The 26,637-nt window shown below is 40.6% G+C and overlaps 4 protein-coding genes across 5 annotated transcripts in view; 2 read left to right on the plus strand and 2 right to left on the minus strand.

Moving 5' to 3' along the window:
• LOC145451884 (voltage-gated delayed rectifier potassium channel KCNH5-like) overlaps positions 1-25,521 on the plus strand; it is a 34,796-nt gene extending 9,275 nt beyond the window's left edge. The window contains exons 4-16 of the mRNA XM_080330104.1: positions 868-990; positions 1,369-1,490; positions 3,673-3,888; positions 4,790-4,984; positions 6,527-6,640; positions 6,701-6,851; positions 7,634-7,789; positions 12,889-13,088; positions 15,709-15,794; positions 17,957-18,123; positions 18,502-18,698; positions 19,125-19,231; positions 23,715-25,521. Of these exons, the coding sequence (XP_080186230.1) occupies positions 868-990; positions 1,369-1,490; positions 3,673-3,888; positions 4,790-4,984; positions 6,527-6,640; positions 6,701-6,851; positions 7,634-7,789; positions 12,889-13,088; positions 15,709-15,794; positions 17,957-18,123; positions 18,502-18,698; positions 19,125-19,231; positions 23,715-24,381 (2,501 nt within the window). The 3' untranslated portion in view covers positions 24,382-25,521. The remainder of the gene's footprint in view (positions 1-867; positions 991-1,368; positions 1,491-3,672; positions 3,889-4,789; positions 4,985-6,526; positions 6,641-6,700; positions 6,852-7,633; positions 7,790-12,888; positions 13,089-15,708; positions 15,795-17,956; positions 18,124-18,501; positions 18,699-19,124; positions 19,232-23,714) is intronic.
• Positions 1-26,637, plus strand: part of LOC145452592 (uncharacterized) — a 230,416-nt gene that overhangs the window by 71,722 nt on the left and 132,057 nt on the right. The window lies entirely within an intron of this gene.
• Positions 1-26,637, minus strand: part of LOC145452596 (uncharacterized) — a 144,361-nt gene that overhangs the window by 62,574 nt on the left and 55,150 nt on the right. The gene's annotated exons all lie outside the window — the stretch shown is intronic.
• The window catches only part of LOC145452594 (reticulophagy regulator 3-like), a 141,082-nt gene that overhangs the window by 59,295 nt on the left and 55,150 nt on the right, over positions 1-26,637 (minus strand). The window lies entirely within an intron of this gene.

Consider the following 26,637-nt stretch of genomic DNA (forward strand, 5'->3'; position numbering starts at 1 on the left):
CCACCGTAGCATCCCATCTGTCGCTTGATTTCGATCACCATTATATACAGTCGTCATTCATTAAAAAATACAAAACCCACGTAGCCGAATGTGATAGTGAATGATGATACTGAACAATATGAAGACGCCATGAACTCAGCATATTCTACAAAACCATTGAATTTTATATGCTGAATTTGATGTCCCCTAATGTTATCGGTATTGAGACAATCTGCCGTACGTGTGACTGACATCAAAACAAAATCTGTCGGTTGATTATTTTGCTAGAACTATTTTAAAATGATTCAGTCTAAGAGAAGTTCCCCTATACTCCCCTACATGGATTTATCGGTAGCCTGGCGTCACGACGCGTTTTTAATGGATCATATAACGCCACATATAGCAATGCTCTGGTCACATATAGCAATAAGCTTTGAGAGAACCCCTTGGGATGAGGTATTTAAAAAAATTGGAGATATCTAGCTGAAAATACTTCACCATCTGGAGAGCTCTCGCGTACCATAGGTTCATAATTACTGGTGATGCTTATGAGGTGCGATCTTCGATCGCGAACATATACCTGATTAACACCAGGGTTACATAGGACATTACTGTGCACTTTTTTCGTATGTGTTATGCAAATCCAATAGCCTCAATATTAGGCCTACTCGACCCCATACGTTTATAAATTCCAATTCCGTAATCCACAAACATTCGCTAGAAGCAATCTGTACCATTCAAGGTTTTGCTTCGATTTGGTTGATTGCCCCGACGTGGAGAGGTATAATCTAGGATGATCCTTCTGGCTGATTAGTTGTTACAATAACATGTTACGATATACGTTGGAGCAATCGATATTTCCAATTAATGATATTCGTTCACTTGCAGACGGGCCGACGTGGTTTCTAATCCGGGTAGCGCCTATTATGAACGAGGAGAATAAAGCCGTGCTTTTCCTCCTAATATTCAAGGACATATCTTACATCAAAGAGCCTGTCCGGACCGACAAAGGTGCGGTTCTCCTTTTGAAACTACATTTGGATCACGTTGTGCCACACTCAGCTCTGACAATCTGTTCTACGCATTCGCCCTCTTTTCTACTGCTGTTCAGAGTGAACGCTGCAAACTATATCTTGATTTGATGATAATCACAAATGAGTCACAAATCCTGCCACCATCATGAATATTTGACATTATTGTACTAGTGAATTACTAATTTCCTGGTTTAGTTCTCATTCAAACCAATTCGCTATTTCAATATCCAGAACTAACTCATTTCGAAAGGCCTATTTCCTCGGGTCATTTTGTTCGTTTTATTTGTGGCTACTTCTTGCGATTGAATTGTTGACATCTTAGTATGTGAGCCTATACTTATTTCTTCTTTGACAGCTAGATTTAATTCCTTGATGAATAAGATGAAGAAAAACCACGAAGATGATAAGGTACCGGATGTGATCAATGAACGGGAGCACACTCCGGCGAGAAACCAGAGATACTCTGAATTACAGAAGGTTTAACAATAATGCTTCCATTCTTGTCACTGTTTTCATGTATGTAGGTGATATACATGGTGTTCAAAGTAGCCAGCATTTCCACTCAAATACAAGTAAAAGTAATGTCATAAATATCTATTCAAGTGCGAATAGAACTAGTTATATCCAAGACATGCCGAAAGTACTTCATCAAGTATATAGAAAATAGATGGTTTGAAAATTGCTCAAGTATAAGTGGTTTTAAGTATTACAGTTGACCATAGGTGTCGCATACTTTTAGTATAGTAAATCGGAGGTGGGTTACTTCCGGAATTGAACGATAGGCCTACATATTCGTAACAACGTTACATGTAGGGTAGCATTTAAAACAAACGGTGTTTTAAAGCACTTTGTTTAAACATGTTTTAAACAGTGTTTTAAAAAAAGGCTTTAAAAAAACATTTTTTTTTTCAAGTTGTAAACCTATGCCATAATTGTGTCTGTAAATACTTTCCAAAAAACATGTTGTATGAGCCTACGGACAATTATCACCAGTTATAGCCGACTTATATCGATATGGGAAAGTTGGAACCCTCAAAATAGTCGGTTCAACATGAATAGTACAGATATTTCGTCAAAGGTGCTATATTCACCCAATATTTTCAATTGCCAATGGTAATCCACTATGACGTCACAATTGGTATTCGTGACGTCATGGCTTTAGAAATAAAATAAAAAAACAACAATAAAAAACATGTTTTAAATTAGGGCCTTGTTTTAAACGTGTTTGTTTTAAATTGATTTTGGTTTTAAATGCAACCCTATAGTTACATGACTACTAGCAATGTTCACGAATATTATATTCTACTACTGTCGCAGGGGTTAAACCTGCAAGTTGATACGATAATTTCACTCATACAAGTTATACAAACGGATCCCAGAACTACTTTCTAGTTTGCAAAAGTCAAAGTGTTAAAAAGTAACTAATATTGCGTCAAAAGCTGCGCAGTAGAAGTGCGAATTAATCTGAAAACATAACGACCAAAGTAAGTAGTTCCGGGAGACAGAACGTAATACTCCAGTACTTTTACTTTGGTTTGGGATTTAGATTTAGATGAATTTGATCGATAAATATGCTTAAGTTATCTCGAGACTTGGGATAGCATACACTCGATAGCCTGTGATTTCGCTTCGGTGCATCGTGCTCCAAAAACGTCAGTTTCAAGATCTTCTGTAGGCCTACTACACATGGTTCATAAGCGGTATCATTAGGCTCGTTTTAGAATCCACCTCCACCTCGTATATCTCGCTGTGATTATGACAAGTGGAAACATTTATTGAATACAAGTACAAATGAAATCGTTTCTTTAAGTCAGATAGTGCCTTTAAAGCAGGGTTTGCCCAGGCTAAGGTGGGTGTCTGATCTTAATGGCTACGCCAAGTTGTTTCGACACCTTCCTATCTTTTCATTGTATCGCAGTCTTGTGATGTTTTGAAACGATGAAAATATTAATAAACCTGATTGATTGATTGATTGATTGCCCACTCAAAACGGGTCGCGAGTCACTTTACAAATTCGAAGAGGCCGCGGGCCGCAATAATGCAATATCGAGACTAGGGTTGCATTTAAAACAAACGGCGTTTTAAAACATGTTTTAAACAGTGTTTTGAACAAAGGACTTTTGATAAAAAATCAGACCTTGTGGGGAATCCCTAAGCCGGTGTCTAAGCGTCTCGGTATTGGCAGTGTCTGGGCTATTGCACGTCAATGCAATATGCCCAGCCCATTCATATCAGCCGATTCTCCCTCGGAATGCTGTTGTCATCGCTGAAGCTGTTTCAGCTAATGAGCAATAGTGATGGAGAAAAGCTTATTTTGAAACAAAAACAACATTTTGAAACTGAAATCAATTTGAGCATTCAAAATGCTTTACTTGACGTTCTTCCGAAATGCGAAATCAGTTCGAAGTGTTGGTGACCCCTGCTCTATAGCATTTACGTCGTGAACTATAATACAATATTGCAAATTTTGATGCTATTTTGATCTGTAGGTGACCATGCCTAAAATAAACAAAAAAAAAGACCTTGTTTAAAACATATTTTTTTTTAAATAAGTGACTTCTTTTAAACATGTGTTTTTTAAATTAATTTTAATATTTGACACAACACTGCATATATAGAATTATAGATACCGCCGCAGCAAATCGTATTCTTATTTCAGGTACTGAACCTGAACCCTGTAATTCTACCGAGGTACCACCACGAAGCTCCGAAAACGCCCAAGACGATTATTCTACACTATTCCACATTTAAACTGATATGGGATTGGTTTATTCTCCTGTTAACATTTTACACTGCTGTCATTGTGCCTTATAACGTTTCATTTGGATTGAAAGCCAACAATAGCCATGTCTGGCTTGTGTCAGATACGATAGTGGTGAGTAAATGAGTCGATTGATATGCTGTTGTTGTTGTTTACGACATTCACGATGTTTCCACGTCAGTTACCTGGCCTTTTACACCACGACTGATGTTGTCATCATTGATTTCCAAACTGCCGACTTATATAGGCATTAGGAACGGCCCATTTTCGATGTAGGCCAGGCTTTTGTAAGACAATTCTCATGCTAACCCTATGATGGCAACAAGGAGCCAAACAATATACCAAAACTCTCAACGATAAATCCCTCCTATCCATGACATCAATATTCAAGACGGGAATGACACGCACGTATACCTAGTATCATTTTCAGACGTTGTCAATGAATATCAATAGTATTAACGAACTGCAGCTCAGAGCTGCATATTATGCTATATCACAGGCAAGTGATATTAATCCCATTCAAATAACTTATTACAAATATAATTTGCTGTGATGTAGACAATTGCACGGCTAGACCGTAACGTATGAATGAATTCGTCGTAGCTATACTTCAAAACGACATGTAATGAGCATATAGGAACAGGTATGCGAGCTCCAAATGACTTTTATTTAATATATTTCGGCGGCTTCACTGATCTCACTCAAACGATCCAAATCAAATAATAAACCATTTCCACAAAAGTAACGTGCATTCAATGACTTCATTATCATTAACCATCGGGCTCATGCTGCAAAACGCGAACAGCCGAACATACGTTACGTTTTGACTCGTCAATCGCAGACAGGTGTTGTGTTAATACAGTCTCGTCAAATGAATCGCAGTAACGTAGCAAAATCAAACACAGGCCCAGACAACAATAATTATAATGTATATAAAATGTCGTTCAGTTCGAGCACGCTCTTTTTGTCGAGTTCTTCCTTAGCCAGGCCTTGAAATGTCAGAAATTTGGTTTAGGATCTCATCTTTGTTTTGGACATTGTAATCAACCTTCGCACTACATTCGTCGGCCCTGGCGGAGAGGTGATTTCGGAACCCGTCGTAATTCAGATGAACTACATGCGGAGCTGGTTCGTCGTCGATTTGCTGTCGTGCCTTCCCTACGACCTTTTAAATTATCTGACATCCCCAGAGGGGAGTTATACAGAAGAGGTTCGTGTTTTCGAAATGTTGTCTACGTGTCAGCGGCGTGTACCGTAAACCTTGCGTTATTTACGCGAACAGGGTATATTGTGACGGCGCCAAAAGCAAAGACTTGATTGGTTTCGGTGCAATGCACTTCGCCACCATCATAAATAATTCAAACCCGGTTTTGTATCTTGCTGTCTCTGGAAAGCTGATGGGGAGAGAACTCAACTCATAAGTAAAACATTAGTGTAGGCTACTACCGTTCCAATGTCGTCAATCTAAATCCCGAGCCGACTAATTGACTTTGCGATGGTGCTTCTTAATTTAAGATTACTCTACGTACTCATCATCAATACCTGAACTCAGCTTAGTTGAGTTGTCGATAAATCTGTCGTCAGAATACAGTTGTTCACGTTTTGAGTTATTAGGCTACAGACTTGAATGAGGCGTATAAAGTTACATGATCATTAACCGGTCTCGTCTCTGACATATCGATTCCACGCACATATATAGCTCATAACTAGGGCCGCGTAAAATGATTCTAGGATACTCGCATCCGAATCAAGTAGTAATTGTAATGGTTCGAGTCGGTAGTAAGAGACGATTTTTTTTTCGATTGCTGAAATTATACGCCCTCTTTCATAGAAGCTATACTATTATCAACGAGAATTATAATCTCGATGCTTTTCGTAAAGTGGAAGCCTCGAAACCTCATAGTCCTATCACAGCATCGAAAACACGTAGTAGCAAGCTACTGTTTTTGTGGTCGCATAAAAGGTGCATGATGTTTGTTTGTGATATTCATGGTGTTTGTCGACAATTGGTCATTTACACCAAGCCAATTTTCGTCATTTTTTTTATTCCGTACTGCCGACTTGCAGCACGGCCCACTCCTAAGCTTTTATAAGACATCGTTTATACACGGATGATATGGCGAGGAGGAGCCTAGATAAACCTCCAACACCCAGGTAGGAATTCTGGAGTCGACATCGGTCGGACTCTAACCAGCAACTCATTGGTGTTACAGCTGTGGATTAAACCACTACGCTATCTCGCCACATAAAAGGTGCGAGCGTTTTATCGTTGACAAAAATCGATCGCCGATATCAAATTTGTATATTCCAATCCTAATCCGATATAAACTTGGAATTTCTCTTAGAAAGCCTACATCTTGTGCCTATAATTCTTCAAAAAGAAATAAACGCATAATGAGTGCCAAAGTACACGAAGTAACTTTGGTAGATCGAAACACTTTGTCGCCATTCGCCAAAAGACATCAATCTCCCCGAAAATCGGTAAGTCCAAACCCAATCCTAATCCATTTAAAAAAAATCTGAAATCCCAATCCAATCCAAATCCGACAAAAGATCACAAATCCGGTTTTCAAAATCCTAATCCTAACCCATGCTCATCTCTGCACCGCACCAAGAGAAATGGCTGTTAGTCATTGTTTCTAACTCAATAAACACAAAATACTTGTTTGGATATATAACCTGTATGCACCTACTTCGAGTTCTTTTCGCTATCAGCGATTTTCTGGTATGTAATATATTTCTGGAACAACAGGGCATTAGCAGTCTCTTCAGCAGTTTCAAAGTCACACGACTGCTTCGTCTGGGAAGGGTTGCGAGAAAATTGGACCATTACATTGAATATGGCGGTGCAATGCTGGTGCTTCTGGTGGGGTATTACTTGTCCTTCTTGCATTCGGTAAGAAAACCTGACGAACAACAGATTTAGGTGGTTCTCTTTGGACTGTCCGGTCACTGGCTGGCGTGCGTGTGGTACGTGATTGGGCAGCAAGAACTGGACAGTTACGTCGGAACGTTGCCGAAGCGTGGTTGGCTCATATCTTTCGCAAACTCGGTGAATAAAGAATATTATTTAGATGGTACGTACTGATTACATTAAGTTGGAAAGCAGTATAATGCGGATTGAACCCGACACTCGATTTTGCCATGCATTAACTATAAATTATTCGGCAGCAATGCAAATAAAGCAACTGATTATAGTATAGTCCGCTATGATAAGGTCCAAGAAACCTCATTGTAGTGGAAACTGATGATAATGTTTTAGAGAAGACGGGTAGGACCGTACAATGATTCTAAATAACACAGGGCCTGCCTACGATGCATCTTTAGGCATTGTATATGACTCATATCATTAAACAGTGAAGAGAAGTCTTTACTATCAACTTCCACGCCCATTAGCATTTTACTAAAATGTCAAGGTTGACCAGCAGCCACGTACCAACCCATTTACTCTGCAGTCCCACGAGATTCATATTTCAATTTGCTGGCCATTGACGTCCGACGCATTAATGGATTACCGAAGCATAATATTGACATATTTTATAACATCTAATGTTATATAGCACTATCCTTGATTTTATGACGTAATGCGACAAGTTCAGGCGTTGTGTATGGGCTAAACGGATTTCACATTACTCCGTATAATCGTCGCGTCACATGGTAGACGGGAAGTATCGCCAATGAACTGAGATAACCGTTGAAATACGCATTGTACGAAAAGAATGCAGTTTACTGCGAGTCCTATGCACGTAGATCGGAGATAATTTGTTGTCACATACGCAAAATCCCACTATTTTTCTGATTGTCCGTCTCGGGCTCTCGGTAGTAGCACGAACATTGCATTTTACAAATCTACTTTCAGCCAACGGCACCATCTGCGGCGGTCCATCTAATCAGGAAAATTACATTGCTTCATTTTACTTCACGATGACCAGTCTGACGTCAGTAGGATTTGGAAACATCGCAGCAACCACAGAGGCCGAGCAATGCTTTACCGTAGCGATGCTGATATTTGGCGGTGAGTATTATAAGGAATTAACGGCTTATAGTCCTCGGGGAGACTGCATCGATTTATGCCAACACACATTGTGGGTCAAATCGCAACAAACACCAAATCGGCATTGTTTGACAGCTTCTCTAATTACGGTTACAATCGATATCGCCACCAGGAGGAGTTTGATTTTAATTTACCAAGGACGATTATAACACTGACAATGACTATGGATCACATCCTTCAATGTTCGTTCACCATCTGTCGCGTAGTCCCTGGACATATTTTCGACAAAGACTTCCAAGAAACTATAAGCTTACGCCTTAACGGTCTAGGCCAGTCCGGACAACGTATTCGGCATCCGATTATTGCAACATTGATATTGAGCATTGAGCAGAGTGTAAAACTACTTTCTATACTTGCTACCGATATTACCCCCTAAATAAGTTGGCCAACATCCTAATCGCACTGATTTAAATTTTATGATAGGAAGGAAAGGAAAGGACGGAAAGGAAAGGAAAGGAATTAGTTTAGATACTTAGCTCTTTTATCGCAGCGTCTCTGTTTCGTTTGATTACTCATTCATGAATGCAGTGGTTCTCAAACTGGGGGGGGGGGCGCCCCTTGGGAGCGTGAAAGCATCTGAAGGGGGCGCAACGCTGCGGTCAACTGAAAAAATTTTCGCACTGCGTGCAATTTATCTTCAATTCATAGAGTTGTTTCCCTGTGTATGTAGTCCGAATTTCATATTTGAGAATTCTCTCATTAACAGTCATAACCTTCCATGATAGCCAACTAGGCGTTTGTAGCATTCTGGTTGCATTTTGTTATATGACGATAATGGGGGCACGAAATTATTCTCTATCAAAAAAGGGGGTGTGTCTGAAAAAGTTTGAGAACCACTGCTTCAATACCTAAGCGTTGGAGGTTTGTCTAGGCTCCTCCTCGCCACCTCATCCGCGCAAGCGGTGTCTTACAAGAAGCCTAGAAGTGGACTGTGCAATAAGTCGGCTGTTACGCAATAAGTATGCAGAATATCGGCCTGGTGTATCATCATCATCATCATTGGTTTATTAGCAATTTTATCAGTTCAATACACCACAAAAATGCGATACAATGAAAAGACAGGAAGATGTCGAAGCGACAAGGAGTAGTCTATGGAATCTGACACCCTCCTTGGCCTAGGCGATGTAAAGAGGAGGCATGCACACTGAATGAAAGTAAAGAAGATAGTATAGAAGAAGAATGCGACAAGAAATAGGGCGGCATGTCATGGGAAGCGAGATCGATAGGTCAGTCGTGGTCCGGTAATCTTGAGGATGGACTGTATTTATTTAGTAGTAATTGCTTGTATTTCGACTTGAATGTGGACATGCTCGTCGACTGTCGGATGGCCGGCGGGATACTGTTCCACACATCAGGTCTGGCATATTTGATGGAGCGATGATCTTTTCGGTCGATCATATGATATTTGGACGACGTGGACGCGCGTGTGTTGTACTTGTGCGCTTTTGATTCGGAGGTAAAGAAGTCATTGAAATATTCGGGGCAACGACCGCAGTGAAACTGATACATAAACTTGGCGATTTCTAGTTTCCGCATATCTTCTATGTTTAGGACGCCGAATCTCTTCAGCAGCGACTTATTGGATGGGCAGCCAGGCCCCTTTGGGGCCCTAGCTATGATTCGGAGCACTTTATGCTGTAGTTTCTGCAGTGGCTTGAGTGCAGTTTCACTGGCAGCCCCCCAACAGAGGATGCCATAATGTAACTTCGATTGGATTAAGGATTTAAAGAGTATCAGAAGAACCCATGCTGGCATGAAGCGCCCAAGGCTGTAGAACAGGCCGCACTTCGGTGATAATTTAGTTTCTAGGGACTGAATATGACTCTTCTAGGACATGTTCGAGTCCAGTAAAACTCCGAGATATTTGGCATTATCTGTGTTGGAAACGGGCTGACCAGCGATATTAACGGTTAGGTTATTTTTTGAATTAACTGTCAGCAATTGCGATTTGGAGGCGTTTATGCAAAGGTTGTTCTGGGCCGTCCACTCATGGACTTTGGGCATTTGGTCACCAGTCAGGGCATCTAGCTCTGCCGTCGAAGATGCGGAAGAGAGGAGGTGAGTATCATCAGCGAACAGTGTGGTGTTCAATGAGGAGGTAAATGACCATAGTAGGCGACACACCATGAATACCATATAAACAACAACAACACTGCTTTATTGTGCTATCGTTTCTTGATACATGCTCGACTTCAGATTATTATTTAATTGTTAATTATTAATTAATAATTATTAATTGTTTTGAATCGGTATTCTGCTGGACTCTAGTTCAAGAGAATCCCGCTACATAGTAGGCCTGCACTTTTACGAAGTGTTTGACTCACTGCGAACGGTTCTTGATATTGCCGACGACGTTTCAGACGCATCGTTCAAAAATACTTGGAATATCGCTAAATCCAAGAAATCTGCTACAGAAGGTGCGATTTCAATAAGACCTTAACACACTGTGCAAATATTTGCTGTTTCCGGAACGTAGCAGCAAGTACACTATCACCTGAAAAATTTCGAAGATACAGTCTTCTGATTCAACCGTTCCATAGAAGTAACATCAATGTCAGTCGGTCGCATGTTCTGAAACATGTTGCCGCGTAGACTGCCTTAACCCAATCTCGGACAAATCCACCAACATTGCATAACTAATTGTCTGGTTGAATTTTATCAGAGTGGACATATACGCAGAGGAAATGCTGGCTGGAAAAACGTGGGCCCAGCGAAAAATATCAACTTGACAAAGCTAACTTCTGTAACTGTTGATGCAGGGCCCCAGGCATGGAAGGAAAGGAGAATGGTTGATTGGTTTGCTCAAAAATGGCCCCGAACGCCAGACTTCCTCTCATATCACTCAGAGATCTGTGTAATAATGGCCTCTGTAACGAAAAAGTTACCGTAATTTTATAATTGGTCGCTCCAGCATTGAAACAGAGATTTCGGTTCTCTGGTGGAAGGGTTTTAAGTTGCATATACAGACTTGGCAATGAATGCATTTGCACGCTCCATGACGGGATTTACTTTCGCCGCTAGAAGATACATATTCTCACAATAAGCAGAAGCTGCAAACTTACGGACGTTGTCCATTGATGCTATATAATACATAAAAATGTGCAAATGCCCGTAAGCGAGTGGTAAATAGGCTACAGTAGCCTAAATTTAATTGTAGCCCACAAATACATGGTAATATTGTTCTGCGGCCCGCAGCGTCTTTTGCTGTTAAAATGCGGCCCGTTACACAAGGGAAGTTGAGAACCCCTGCTTAGACAAACGATGTATTCTTTTTATCATTATCAATTACATTGATTCATTGAATAAGCACAAACGGAAAGTGATTATTCTAACCAAACTTTTGTAACAAAGCAAGTAAAATGTGTGAGATTGAGAAGGTACATCCTCGTTTATTGTTGACTTTATGCTGCAAGCGCCATGCAAGGAGTGGTCCGAAGTTGAAATGCAAAAATCTCAACCAAAGATGTCATGGTGTCGTGAAAAATTGTAATACATGAAAAAGTTTCATAAAGCAGAACCTACCAAGGTTCGTTTGTGAACGTGAACCTCTAAATTTCTCAGGTTCACAACTTCACACACAGGACGCAAACGTGAACCTCACGTTCACACACCATCCCTGGAGTCAACGTGAACGACTTGCTCCTAATATCGACTAAAGGGAAATCGCAACACCACTGTCGGGTGGTTATGGCCTATGAACAATTGAACATACTCTACATTTGCTGTCGTGAGGGATTATTTATTGGAAGTATTGCTTACTAAAAATCCCAACATTTGCTGTTAGTAGGGCTGGGCAAAATCGAGTACCTGAGTGATTTGATTCTGAATCACGTAATATGCTTCGAGTCGAGTCGAGTAATCGAGTACCACTCATTATGACGTCATAACAGAATGTAATACGTCAAAGTTCAAATATGTACCGTTTATGCCACCACAACGAATAAAATGCCTGTTATCCATCTAATAAATGACACTATGATATTTTTTCGACCATAATGATTTCATTCCACTTGGTGACAATGATTTGAGATAATCATGACTTCGGAAATGTGCTACGTCCAGTAACCTTCGTAGCTTTGTACTATATGTTTCGTATGCTAAGATACCACCAATCAAATTTTCAAGGCTTAACAGTGAAAATAGTATCGAAACTATAATTCTCGTCGATAAATCAACTTTCAGTGGCGAGAAGCGTATAATTTCAGTACTCAAAAAAATCGTATTTTACTACTCGACTCGAATCATTAAAAATAATACTCGATTCGGATTCGAGTACTCGAATCATTGTGCCCAGCCCTAGCTGTTAGAGATATGCTAGATGATACACGCAATTTTGAATCTACTCAAAATTCCTTCGCGGGCCGAATGAAAGCGTCTGGCGGGCCGTATGCTTGACACGCCTGTTCTAAACTATAAACGTAATATGACTAACGGCACGACAAATAGGCGACGCCTGAACATCTATTGATGCAAACATATTCAAAATCTTCTTTATACCTTAATATTCAAAGTGTAACATGTAGATAGTCCTGTATCAAAAACTGATTGGTAAAATTTGAATCATTCAAAAATCATAACCATTTGAGAATATAGTAAGTAGCAAAATCTACCCAAGAAAAGTAGAAATACCGTACTTCGTTACTAACCAACCTGGGACTGGATTAGGGTAGACCGGTTAGGGCTGTTTATAGTATTCATGGTGTTTTCGACTGCAATGGTCATATACACCAAGTCGATATTTTTTTATGATTCCCTTATCTGTCGACTTGTAGCATGGCCAACTTCTTGGTTTTTTAAGACACAACTTGCGCGGATCAGTTGGCGAGGAGGAGCCTAGATAAACCTTCAACACTCGGAGTTGACCTCGGTGGGACTCAAACCCGCAATCCATTCGTTGGAACATATGCCACACGCTATCCCGACACCTGACCGATTAGGGCCATCGTTTTTTGCTTAAAAAGTCACATGCTGAAGTGTTTCAACTCCGGTTTATAATTGTGTGAAATGCTGAAATATCTAGCAGCTCATATGGCATCGCTAAAATGTCATCCTTTTCTCAGCGCTACTCTATGCCACAATATTCGGTAACGTAACTACAATCATCCAACAAATGTATTCGGACACGAACCGTTACCACGACATGCTGAACAGCGTTCGCGAGTTTCTCAAGCTATACGACATCCCGGTCGGCCTCAAAGACAGAATCATGGATTACATCGTCTCAACCTGGTCGATGAGCAAAGGGATTGATACGGAAAAAGTTGGTAATCGCGCCCGGACATAGAATGTTACATGATTCGGATCTTTCTCAGCATATATGGCATTATCGTTTGTACTTTTCCGCCACGACTTTCTCTCAGTGTTCTGTGCTTCTGGAATAACATTTGTAGTCGATCAATCTGTGATGCTTAGGAGAATAGATACAACAGTTCGATCCCTTTTCAGGCATGTGTTGGCCATCATATAGCCCAGTGGTTCTTAACCTTGTCTCCAGCGCCCCCCAGATGCGATTTGTATTTTTAAGGGGGCGGAAACGTTCGGAGGGCGAAATGGATGGGGGGGGGGGGGAAGAAAAAAGGCCTTGCAATAGATGATGTAGATCAGAGTTGGATCAATTACAATATTTTAATTCAATTACAATTACAATTACAATTACTTCCTTGCATGTCTCAATTACATTACAATTACAATTACTCAATGCTAAAATTATCGAATTGCAATTACAATTACAATTACTGTTAAACATGTAATTAATTACAATTACAATTTCAATTACAATTACAATTACATTTAAACAGGTAATTGATTCAGTAAAGAGGTGTTCTTTGACAACCGTAGCGACGTAATTAGCAACAATCTCAAGCTATTCATGTTTCATTCCTGATATGTAGAATACCCTTTAATTAAAAAAAACTCTAACGTATTCGAACTATTCCTAATCATGAGTACTACAAGCACCGAAAAATGTTTCAAGCGACTGTTAAGAACCAAAGGTTTGAGCGACTAACAGCGAATAGGCTACAGGGCGGTCAATGAAATATAATCAAACGATTAGGCTACTCAGAGCTAAGTCAGGATAATGAAATGTAATTGGTAAGGCGTCACCGATAAGGATGATACCGATAAGGTGCGTAAAATTAAAATAAATGCAAAAGGAAAGAACCTCCTGATAACTAAGAATTACAATATTTTGGTTCGCATTTACATTTTAACTTTCTCGGAAATTGTTAGATTGCATTTGATGAACATTAGGGTGCGAAAAGTTTCTGGCCCCAGTAAATTTGGCCAAGATTGGAGGTAAGATTGGGACATCTCTACAAATGCCTGATCAAGTTTGATGAAGCCTTGGTTGGAAACTTGAATTTTTTTGCTATTGTTGCAACAAGCCTCGGAACTGGTCAGAGATTTAAAAAAAACTTTGACCGTGGTGTAGGAAATGGTTCAGCACAGGTTTCAGAAGAGTTTATTTGCTGTTCATCCACTTTTGAAATATTAAAATTTAGTCTAGCCCACTGGTTCTCTAACTTTTTTTAGACACGCCCCCCTTTATGACAGTGAATATTTCGTGCCCCCATTATCGTCACAGCACACAATGAAACGAGAAAGTTAGCAATCCTTACATATAGTTTGATGGTATGGAAGGTTATGACTGTTGATGAGAGAATTCTCCAATACGAAATTCAGACTATACACCAAGCAATAACCATAAAACGGAGGTGAATCGGGTCAAGCGCGGAAAAGATTTCAGTTAACTGGAGCGTCGCGCCCCGATCAGATGCTTTCACGCCGCCCAGGGGGGCACGGCCCCAGTTTGAGCATCACTGGTTTAGCCTATATTGTAATTCACAAAGTTTTCTGTTGCTACTGAAGTATGGGAAACAGTTTAGCGTGACTGAATTATCTAGTTATAACGCAGCACGCATATAGAACACCGATGTAAATAAGCTAATTATTACATGTGGTGACTGTTTACTAAGGCCTCGTCGTCATCCTGGTTCGTACCGGATTTTTACTGGTGCGACGAATAAATGATTGATTAAATGATTATATTTTATGTTGTGATTGTCAGGTTTCCATGAAAATGTAATTGAGATTGTAATTGAGCAAAATTTTGATAAAATTACAATTACAATTACAATTACACAAAATAGAGATGCTTCAATTACAATTACAATTACAATTACATGAAAAAATGTAATTTATTACATTCAGCTCAATTCCTAATTACAATTGATCCAACTCTGGTGTAGATGTAGTAAGGACATAGTGGAAAAATGGTTCAATATATCGTTGCCCTCATCGCGAAACATCCACCGACGATGCTTCCATGATTGCAGTGGTTTATTTTAATTCATGTAAAATGAATTTGACGTACTTTTGGATTGCGAATTCCCCGTCACGTTAAACTGCCGGCTTCGCTTGTAAACTATCGATAACTGTGGAGAGAAACGGTAATCCCTTCCGGTAATAAGGGCACTTTTATATTGTTGTACAATGCGTCATTTCTCAGAATTACTGAGTGGCGTCAATTTTAAGAATTTCAGGGTACGCTTGAAAATTTCTGCAGTGGATCCGTGACTAGAAAAACGCTGGGAACTACTACCATCCATGTTCATTACGTCACAGCATAACCGCCAAGACATTAAATAAAATATCACCTCTAGTGATCAGGTCTGGCTTACCAGCCCAATACTTCATTTAGCCACATCAATCCCGCCCGACACCCATTTGGCAAAACCCTGCGTTATGCTTTAAATAATCAGTACTAGAATGTTATTGATATATAGGCCATACTCTTGATTGGATAACTTTGGTGATTACTCTATTTGCTATCGGCAGAACGATTGGTATCGACGCCAATCATCTAATTTTTCCTGCAGGTTCTCAACTACTGTCCAAAAGATATGAAGGCCGACATATGCGTGCACTTGAACAGGAAAGTTTTCAACAACCACGCCTCGTTCCGGTGAGATGCATATATTTACAACGTGATAATGATAGGATGTTGTAAGTTTCTGTGAAATGTGAGTGCTGCTGGTAGAAATGGTGCGAACCTCTGAAAGGTTCAGGTTCGTGTGAACGCGAACGTGAACATATGACGTCATGTGACGTCATATTGCTAATTCCAACCCTACATTTCAGTGAGGCGATATAATAATTAGGGCCCGGGGATCCGGGATCTAGTTTTAAGGGGTCCATGAAAGGCTAATTTCGAAACCACAATCATAAAACTACATTGTCTTTTATAAGATCTGTCCTTATTGTAAGATATCATTTAGTCACCAGTTCCCCATATTTCACGATTCAGGGGCCAGGCGTACATCCAAAAAATCCAGGGGTCTGCGCTAGAAGAAAGATTTAAAAGAAACACTGGTTTAAATGCTCGGACTCCGTCACCAACTACTTTAAGTCTTACGATCCCGAGTATATATATATTGTCACTAAACTATGGCGGCGAGATATATTTGGTTATTGGGTAATCTCCCATCTTGTTGCCAGCAAGCGACTGCCAATTGGTCAGCCTATACCTAATATCATTCCGAGATGAAATCGTCAGATAACGATCTCGCCACCGTGGTGAGGGAAACGATTGCTAATGAGCGCTATCATTATGAAATCGAAAGGATATAGTATAATGCGGTCGTGTTGTTTCCTGCTGAATTGAGATGTATTGCTTGGTAACACATTTTCCTCTCGCCTAGAGGGCTATATGATTCCATCTCGAGGCTCGAATATCTATCTATCACTATTCCATTCAACTCTTCAGACAGGTGTTGGTTTGTCCGTACATATACTTAGGGTTGCATTTAAAACAAAACTCAATTTAAAACACACATTTATAAAACATCGCCCTTGTTTAAAACATGATTTTTGTTGATATTTTGTTCAGGCATGACGTCACGAATCTTTTATTGCGATGTCACAATGGATTGACATTGACAATTGAAAATATAGGGTAAATATGACTCCTTCAGCAAAAAGGGCATCTGATCACTGTCATAAACAGACCAAAATTTACGTAAACCAGGACTACACCGTTATGCAGCTTACGGTCGACGGTCATCATCATCAGAACACAGATTCCTTGCCAATGATCTATATTTATTTGTTATAACTGTTGAACCGACGACGATTTCGAGGTTTCTAGACACTGCACATCGTATACGTTGACTTTATTGGGTGCAAATCTGTCGTATAAGGCTCACACTAGGCCTACATGTTTTTTTAGTATTGACACAATTATGGCATAATTATACAACGTTAAAACGCCCTATTTTGTTTTTTTAAAAAGGCTTTCGTTCAAAGCACTGTTTAAAACACTGTTTGTTTTAAATGCAAACCTACATATACTATGTTTGTATCGATGTTACTTTCAGCGTGAAATGATGTGTCCAGGCATTCGCGAGAAACCAAAAATTGCGTGACTTCGCAAATGATGATATTGTTGGGTTACCATACGTCCTTCTTTAGGAGGATTTGTCCTCGGGTTTTCAGGTTTTTGAAAATGTCCTCCGAGGACGCCTAAATGACCACCTTTTTGGCAATTCGTCCTCGTTTACAGCTTTTATAGCTAAGAAAGTGGATAGATCCGAGCATAAATTACGCTAAATAGGAAATTCGTGGTTCGAACGAAAGTGATAACTTTTTTTTATATATGCAACCAGCCACATTGTCGTGTCGTGGAGAATTTACCACTTTTTCCGGATTTGACTCCAGTATTCTAAGTCTGAAAATTTTTAAAAAGTGTCCTCCTTTTCCGATTTTAAAATATGGTAACCCTATGATATTGATCCCTCAGAGACACATGCTCGAAGCAGCACTTCGTCAGGCCCTAAAAACGTTGGTCTTCGCCTCCAGACCCATTCTTGCACACTGCACAGTGCACAATCTGCACATGCACAGTTACTCGGCTTTTAGAATAGATTGTTATCGGCGACACCGCGTGCCTAAATTTCGAAAATTATCGACTGTGTTTCGAAGCTGTAACAATGTTTTGCGCGCTTGTATGTTAGAATTTGTTGATGATGTATTCCCGCGGTTATGGATATGGAATAGGAAATAGCTCAGCGAGGTATTCTGTGTCCGAATTGTCAATGTCAATTAGAATTTATGCCCGGAAGTTTTCAGGTTGGCAAGTGACAGTTGCCTTCGCGCCATTGCGATTGAGTTTATGACTACCCATACAGCACCGGGCGATATGATATATCATAAAGGGGAAAACGTCGACGCTTTATGCTTCGTGGTATCTGGTTCGTTGGAAATCATCCAAGACGGCGAGGTGGTGGCTATATTGAGTGAGTATCCAGATCGCGAAAGCTGGTACTAATTTGGCACACGCCAATTGATGATGTATACTATATAGCCTCCTTAAAAACTGATTGTTATTACTCTTCGCAACAGCAAAAGTGGCACATGCATTCCTATGGCAGCGTTCTCTCCTGCTGTACCTATCATATCATATTATAAGGGGGATCACGAGAAAAATCGCATTGTATTAGTCACTGAACCCATGTTCGATACACCTTCTGTGAGAAAGTTTTGGGCATATCGAACTATAGTTGATGTTATAGTCAAAATATGCATGATCAATTGTTCGTTCCTCAAGTATAGTGGACAATCGATTTTGTGATAGTGACAGTGACTTTGAAAGTTGACGCTGTAATTATATTCAGGCAAAGGGGATTCGTTCGGTGACACTTTTTGGCACGACACAAGCGCAAGTCATTCGGAAAGTCACGTGCGCGCGCTGACATACTGCGATTTACATTCAGTGAAGCGCGAACCACTGTTACGTATACTAAACTTTTATCCGATGTTTGCCAACGACTTCATGAAGAAAATGGTTCTGACGTTCAATATTAGGAAGCGGGTAAGTTGGTATTACGTCCTATGGTATATACATATAATATGTATGATACATTACACCGCATTCATTATATATATGAATCATTTGGTATTCAACACGCGTGTATCCGTGACCCATACGTTCGGGTATTATCGACACGAATGACAACTCAGACAGTTTCGCATCCTTTGGAGTGGCATTGGCATAGAAATAAATAGCCAGAAAGGCTAATTATTCTTTTTTACCGATTAGTATGCCTTAGCACTTGGCGCAGAGAAAATAGATAACCGATGCAAACGTTGACTCAGCGATATTTGGCTCGTCACGGTTGTCATGTCAATATACCTCTAATCTTGGATTTGTGATTGGCAATTTTACATCATTACTAATGCCATTCTCCGCTTTGTTTCGTGGTGTAACATTTGATTTTCCAACCTCTTTGACTCAAAGGTGCTAAGCAGGAGGATATCAGACGTACGCGAGGAGCAGCGATTGAACGACCCCAGCTATCGAGAGAACTGGTCAGATGATCACCCAGTCCGCGCAGCAGCAGAAAAGTATGCTCATAACTAGCTGCCGTTAATCTATTCTCGTTAAGCTAAGCACGGTATGTGACCATTCCAATTGTATATAATATATTTTAGACGATATATTTCCTGGGTTTGGTTACGGCCGGGCATCAAGTTAATTCTGCGACATCGGTATAGCTGAATCTTCCGCGTGACTCTACTGATATGTCATCTAACCCAAGGGTTTATTGGCCGGTACTGTATAGCGATGCCGAGTATGTTTGGTGCCTTGCGTGCATCTGATCTAGCGCAACGCTGGCTGTCGCTTGAAGACGCCCACGGCCGCCTACGTTGGAGACGCTTAACACGAGCCCAAAACTGATTATCTCGATGTTCTTTTGTTTCCTGTTTTCTTTTGCCCTTTTTATTTTATCTAATTGAAAAGTCGATATATATAGGCCTTGCGTGCAGGGTTGCATTTAAAACAAATTGTTGTTTCAAACACTTCGTTTAAAACATGTTTTAAACCAGTGGTCGGGAACCTTTTTCGTCTGAAGAGCCTTGTTGGCCCTATATTTTCCATTTCAGCTCCTAAAGAGCCATACATGCCAATCAATTGTTACGTCACAATTGAAAATTCGTGACGTCATGGTAATAGTAATAGTAATTCGAACTCACTACATGGGATTGATCGTGGGTGCAATATTTTCTCTGTAAAAACTCGTAGGATAATAATCATCCTGTGATAGCGCAATTCATCGTAAATAGCTCAGAATTTATAATAACTGATAATAATCTAATATAAATATAGCACTGATTCCGAAAATCTAAATATCGATCGACTTCTCAAGTTTCAAAACATAAACGTTGCACTACACGACCACATTTTAACAGTAGTACTCGAAAGCTACTCACAAATGAAGAACGTGTATAGCGAAGCGTTGTTTGTAATTTGAATTTGTAATTGGAATGTCACTTCCAAGGCAGTTCATTTCTCGACGGAGATCAGGAATACAATGTGTATTTGAAAACTAGATTGTCATATAGACGTCCCCATGTCTGATATTATCTATGATCTACCAACGTATGATGCAATCCAGGCTTACGCAGCGTGCGATGTCGGGTACATCGAATTCGCGAGGGATATTGGTCGCTAGCGCTATAGCAACTTAAATTTGAGGATTTTGTAAAGGAGTCCAAGCCCTTAACCCTGGATACGTCACTGTCTAGACCAGTGGTTCCCAACGTGGGCGATTTGGCGGTCTAGGGGGCGGAAATGACGAAGGGGGCGATAGGGGGGGCGGAAATGGACAAAGGGGGCGACAGGGGGCGAAAATAGTGAAGGGGGTGATGTCGCGTCAAAACGACTGACCTTTTTTTTTAGTCAACCCACGGAAATTTAGTTGCAAAAGTGACAAATTCGACATCGAGCTGAAAAGTTGACCTTTTTTTTTTTTTTTTTTAGTCAACCCGCCGGTGATTACAGTTTGTATGCCCATTTTTTGGTACACAAAATTTGGGGGCGATGATCGGTGTTGAGCTTGAAAAGGGGGCGATGGGTCAAAAAAGGTTGGGAACCACTGGTCTAGACCTCTAAAATACATGTTTATGCTGCCACGAGAATAATTATTCTGGTCGTTATGAAAATTTACTAACAAGTTGATGCAATATCGGTAAAATTAAGTGCAAAATTAGGAATATGCCAAAGAGCCATGTTTAACACCCAAAAGGGCCATATATGGCTCGCGAGCCATAGGTTCCCGACCGCTGTTTTAAACAGTGTTTTGAACAGACGCCTTTAAAAAAATTGTGTTTTTTTATGTTGTAAAATTATGCCATACTTGTGTAAACACTCTCCAAAAACATGTTGTATGAGCCTACGGACGATTATTTAGCCGACGTATATCGATATGGGATGATTCGACCCCTCAAAATAGTCGGTTCAAGAGTTATAGTAGAGATATTTCGTCGAAAGAGCTATATTACCCTATATTTTCAATTGTCAATGTCAATCCACTGTGGCGTCACAATTGAATATTCGTGACGTCATGGTTGAAAAAAATACTTTAAACAAGGGCATTGTTTTAAACATGTTTGTTTTAAATTTATTTTTGTTTTAAATGCAAGCCTACTTGCGTCGAAATAACAAACTCCGTTACAATGCAAAATTCGAGGATGATTTTGAAGGTTCCATGACCACGAGCAGAATATAATTTATAATTTCGCAATAAGTACTGCGGTAGCTTTCAATTGATACCATTTTAATCAATTTTCGCAAGCCTGTCAACAATTACCGTTTAAATTGCCTTCAGCCAAATCGAAAGTGTGACGTGAATCAACCGCAGTGAACCGTGAGATTTGCTTGTGTCCACAAACCAGAGATGAGTGGATTTGAAATTTCCATGTCTTAATCCAATCCAAATCCGAAGCTTCAAATCCTAATCCAAGTCCTAATCCCGAAATTCTGTATATTCCAATCCTAATTCTAATCCTAATCCGATATAAACTTGGAATTCATCTTAGAAAGCCTACATAATTTGCCTTTAATTATGTAAAAAGAAATAAACACGTAACGAGTGCCAAATTACATGAAGTAACTTTGTCGCCATTCGCCACAGGACATCAATCTCCTTGAAAATCGGTAAATCCAATCCTAATCCTAATCCATTTGAAAGAAAATCTGAAATCCTAATCCAATCCTAATCCGACAAAATTTCTTAAATCTGGTTTTCCCAAATCCTAATTCTAATCCATGCTCATCTCTGCCATGAACACCATTGTAGGACACTATGGTCTCATCATAGTGTCCTATATGGTGTCGACACAAGCAAATCTCACGGCTCAGTGAAATTGTATCACGTCACAATTTCCATTTGGCTACAGGCAATTTGACGGTCATTTTTGACCGGCTTGCCGAGCATTAAATTTGGTAAAACGGGTATCAATCGAAAGCTGACTCGGCACTGATTACGAAAATATGAATTTTATTCCGCTCGCGGCCCTGGAACCCCCACAATCAGCCTCGAATTTTTCATTGTTATGGAGATTGGCATTGTGACGCAACAATGCTGTCCGCTCTTTTTCTCTTGAGCTACTCTCTCGTTTCGCCAGACAGCATTGTTGCGTCACAATGCCAATCTCCATAACAATGAAAAATTCGAGGCTGATTGTGAGGGTTCCAGGGCCGCGAGCGGAATAAAATTTATATTTTCGTAATCAGTGCCGAGTTAGCTTTCGATTGATACCCGTTTTACCAAATTTAATGCTCGGCAAGCCGGTCAAAAATGACCGTCAAATTGCCTGTAGCCAAATGGAAATTGTGACGTGATACAATTTCACTGAGCCGTGAGATTTGCCTGTGTCGACACCATATAGGACACTATGGTCTCATGGCCTGGCCACACGATCTCGAAATAACGAAAGCGTACATTGTCCACAATTGTATTCTTTATCTTACACCTGTGAGCAATGTTCATGGTCTCTGAGCAGGAGCATACATCTACATTACAATTAAATAGTATATTCATAATGAAATGAACCCGAATATTTTCGGCTGACACTCGTCAGGGGTAATCGTCAGCAACTAGTAGAGAATTGGAAAGAACATTGTATATCAACAATCGTATCACAAAATATTACGTCACCAGCATGCAATTTCGAATGAGAGAGCGTTCAATGTACTATTTTTAGGTGGTACACGAACTCCTTTTGTTGACAGAGTTTTGGTTGGTGTATTTTGATAAAAGTTGATTCCAAGGCACACAAATGGAATTGTGAACGGCCTCGCCCTACGATTCGAAATCGGTCGTCTCGATAATTATTCGCACAAATCGGATTATCCAACAGATGTTTGCCGATGGCAGAATTAATGGCTTTTGATTGATCAGCATCAATCTTAAGTGGATGAGTTAAGGGTGAGCTTTTCACTGAGCGTGACGCACGTGTTCTGATAAATCTGGGGACATGTTGGTTTATGCGGTCCTGCAGACGTCTTGACGTTCTTCCCACGTAGCCACAATCACAGTGGCACCTATATTCGTACACTACATTACTTTGTTGAAGTGCAGGAAGCATGTCTTTGCGTGTTGAAGGGAGCAGTTGTGTTGTTGTAAAAATCACATTGGTTTTGACTGTGTCGTAACACTTACTGACAGCAGGAATCAATTGTTTTTCAAAGCGGGTGGAAATGGGGCCAATCCAAGGTAGATGGATATAAACATCTTTTATTGTTCGTGCGGTGGGCTCTGTTCGTTTTTCTGCGTTGAATTGCGTTAATTTCCTCTCCATGCCGCGGCTGATGACGTGTTCAGGGTAACCGTTATCCAGTAAGATTTTTCGGATGTAGTCAAGTTCTAAACTCAGTTTGTTACCCGAATATATCATCAACGCTCTATGCACGAGTGTGCCTATGAGGTTAATTTTTCTGCGCCGAGGACTAAATGAATTCCAGCGAAGGTACATTACGTCGACATGTTTTATTCGCAGTTTTGCAAATTGAAGATTCGGTAATCCAGTTGAAAATACTTCACAGATTCAAATCCCGGGTTTACCATAGCGAATTTTCCGACGAAGACCAGACTTGGTCGAAGTCGCATTCCTCAAAAAGCGTTAAAAGCATGGAAGAGGCTTCGTCGACGCAGAAACGATTTCCGCGCAAACGCCACAGCCATTGGGTGCCGGAAGAAGACAAGGACTCATCGGTGCAGCGAACTGCCCATGCAGCACCACTGACAATTCCGGATCACGCCGGCGACACTCCCACCCCGGCATACATGATATTAAAGAGTGAAAGTATGGCCGAAGGCGTCGAGGACATGCGGCGGTTCACCCAAGAGGGATTACAAGCGATCAATGATCGTATAACGAGAATGGAGGATCAGTTATCGCGAATTATTGACGTGATGGAAAGACAGTCTGTAAATCCGCGAGTTGGAGGCAGCAATGCCAACGCAAATAACAACTCGTGCGGGTCGAGTGAACTAGGCGAAAGGGAATCGTCAGTGTCCATTCTCATGCCAAGCTCGCGCGAAAGGGACGAGTCAAATTCGCGCCTAACAGAAAGGTTCGTTAACGAAGAAGAAGCCAAGAGCTGTGACCGGTATTGGCTGACCAGAGACCGACCAGAATCAGCCGGTCTAGTGGCAAGTCCGTTCCGATTAACTGATAATAGTTTCTCAAGACACTTTCACAAACAGTGAACTGTCGGGTAAAGTGGAAAGATTGGCATGCCGTATTCAAAACGAAGGACTGCTAATAAGGTCGATGTGTTTAACAAATGAAGGAGGAGGACGCCCAAATGTCCCCCCTGTTCACAATTCGCCCTCCGCCTTTATAACTGTAAGAGTCAGGTGATAGGCGATAAAAAATAAAGTCAACTCTAACCGATCACACGTGGGGATGGTTCTTTCGGGAGTCGAGACGGAAAAATAACGCTTTTCCCGTATTAATGAATGCTACTTGATATTTTGTGACTTGTAATACGTGTTGCCTTTTTGGGATCTCAGAATATGGTAAGGGGTAATCCTACGTTTTGCACAAACGGACATGAGACATGGACCTATAACCACGGGATAATAGTAAATGGACATAATCACTGTCGCAGAAGTACACCCTGCAAGGGGTAGCCTCACTCTTAGCGAAAGGACTATGTACATTCCTACCCGTGTACCATCCCTGATATACGGGTGTGAATGTTTACTGTAGTGTAGCCTACAACCAAACCATGGATCATACCTCAGACTTATACCGCGGTATAAATCCAATACAACATTTTAATCCAAATTATGCATGCACGTTGGCATGTAGGATTTATGACAGCGGTATAATTCTTGGTTAGGTTATGCGTTCTTGTGCCAACCTTTTCGGCCCTTGGTCTGTGAATACAGTCTTTTCGCAAAGATTGAGTATTTGAATTAGGTCTTGATCCATAATGGTCTTGGATACGAAATTTACTCGTAGACAGACCTTCATTGTCGTTAATAGTCACTAGGTAATGTTACTTTCAAGCTGAAACCGTTCCAAAAGTCAATCTCTCTTCGCCAACTATTACAGACATTCTAACAACCTATACCTCAACAATTATATACCAGCAATTTACTATTCCGTAACCCTGCCTGCTGCATCAGCAAATAGCGAAAAACTATAGCATATATGAAGATCAACAGCAATTCAAATTAGGCCATGGGACATGGCGTGTTGCACGGTGAATAATTCAAGTGGAACTCGCAAGATTTGAAACACGTTTTGTTCTCTTGTTGCAATATTGTTTGTGCGATGCTCCCGCGTCGGGAAATTCAGCATGTGTCAAGGTTGCGAAAATACATTTGACAATCACACTGTCCAGTATCCAAACATTATTATTTATAAAAAAAGTAGGCGTACTGTCGTCAAGAGCAGTGGTTCTCAACCTTTTTTTTTAGCTCGCGGACCGGTAATATTTCAAAAATTGAAATCTAGTCAAAATATATATTATGCAACCGTCATTTTCCAAGCAGGCTATATGGTACTCGAGAACGACATTTTGTAGGTTTTGTTCGTAATTAAATATGTTCATGATGGCATTCATGTAATTTTACTGTAGTGTGTCTGCGTCGAGACGTATAGCCGCGGATAAAACAATCATTTCAACTCGAGTAATATTCTTCTCTCCGATAATATCGAGAGAAGACATATTTGAGAGTAGGACCATCACTATAGTCTTTTGGCGAGATAGCGCGGTGGTGTAATCCGCGGCTGCAACGTCAATGGGTGCGGGTTCGCGTCCGACTGATGTCGACTTCATAATTCCTCCTTCATCGCCACCTCATCCGCGTCGGCGGTGTCTTACAAAAAGCACTAGCAGTGGGCCGTGCCGAGTTGGCGGGTACGGAAAAAATTAAGAATGTCGGCCTGTTGTAAATGATCAATGACCATAGTAGTCGACAAACACCACGATTACCACAAAAAACCTTGTCGTGCTGCTGTCATCGTCATCTCCAACTACTACCAGAGGTACTACGGGTACAATGACCCGCACAAAACACATGGCAACAGGGACACCCGGCCACCCAAGAAACGTACGAATCGAAGACGAATGATTGCGTGCAGACTGCGCGATTTAGAGAGTCATCTCGGAGTTGTCGCACGGATAGCGTCACTGGAGGCAACTTAAACTTCAACTCTAACCAAACATAGCCTACTGCCAGACCTCATGTTATATCACTGTGCTGTACGTTACGGAACTGGGTAAATTCTCAATCAGTTTATAACTTGATTTTTAAATATTTTATCAAAGGATTCGATCGAGCATAGCCTAACTCAGGGTGATGCCGGTATCGTATGAATGACGTGGATATAGTTCAAACATGTATACCTTGTGTACGACCAAAGAGAATACAATGATTTTAACGATTTATTTCGTAATTATTTGACCATACCATTTCACAGCACCCTGTCGCGATGCTATGGGTTGATAA

The sequence above is a fragment of the Botryllus schlosseri genome, chromosome 12 (genome assembly GCF_051294905.1).
Source record: "Botryllus schlosseri isolate E-star chromosome 12, Bs_hap1, whole genome shotgun sequence".
NCBI classification, from domain to species: Eukaryota; Metazoa; Chordata; class Ascidiacea; order Stolidobranchia; family Styelidae; genus Botryllus; species Botryllus schlosseri.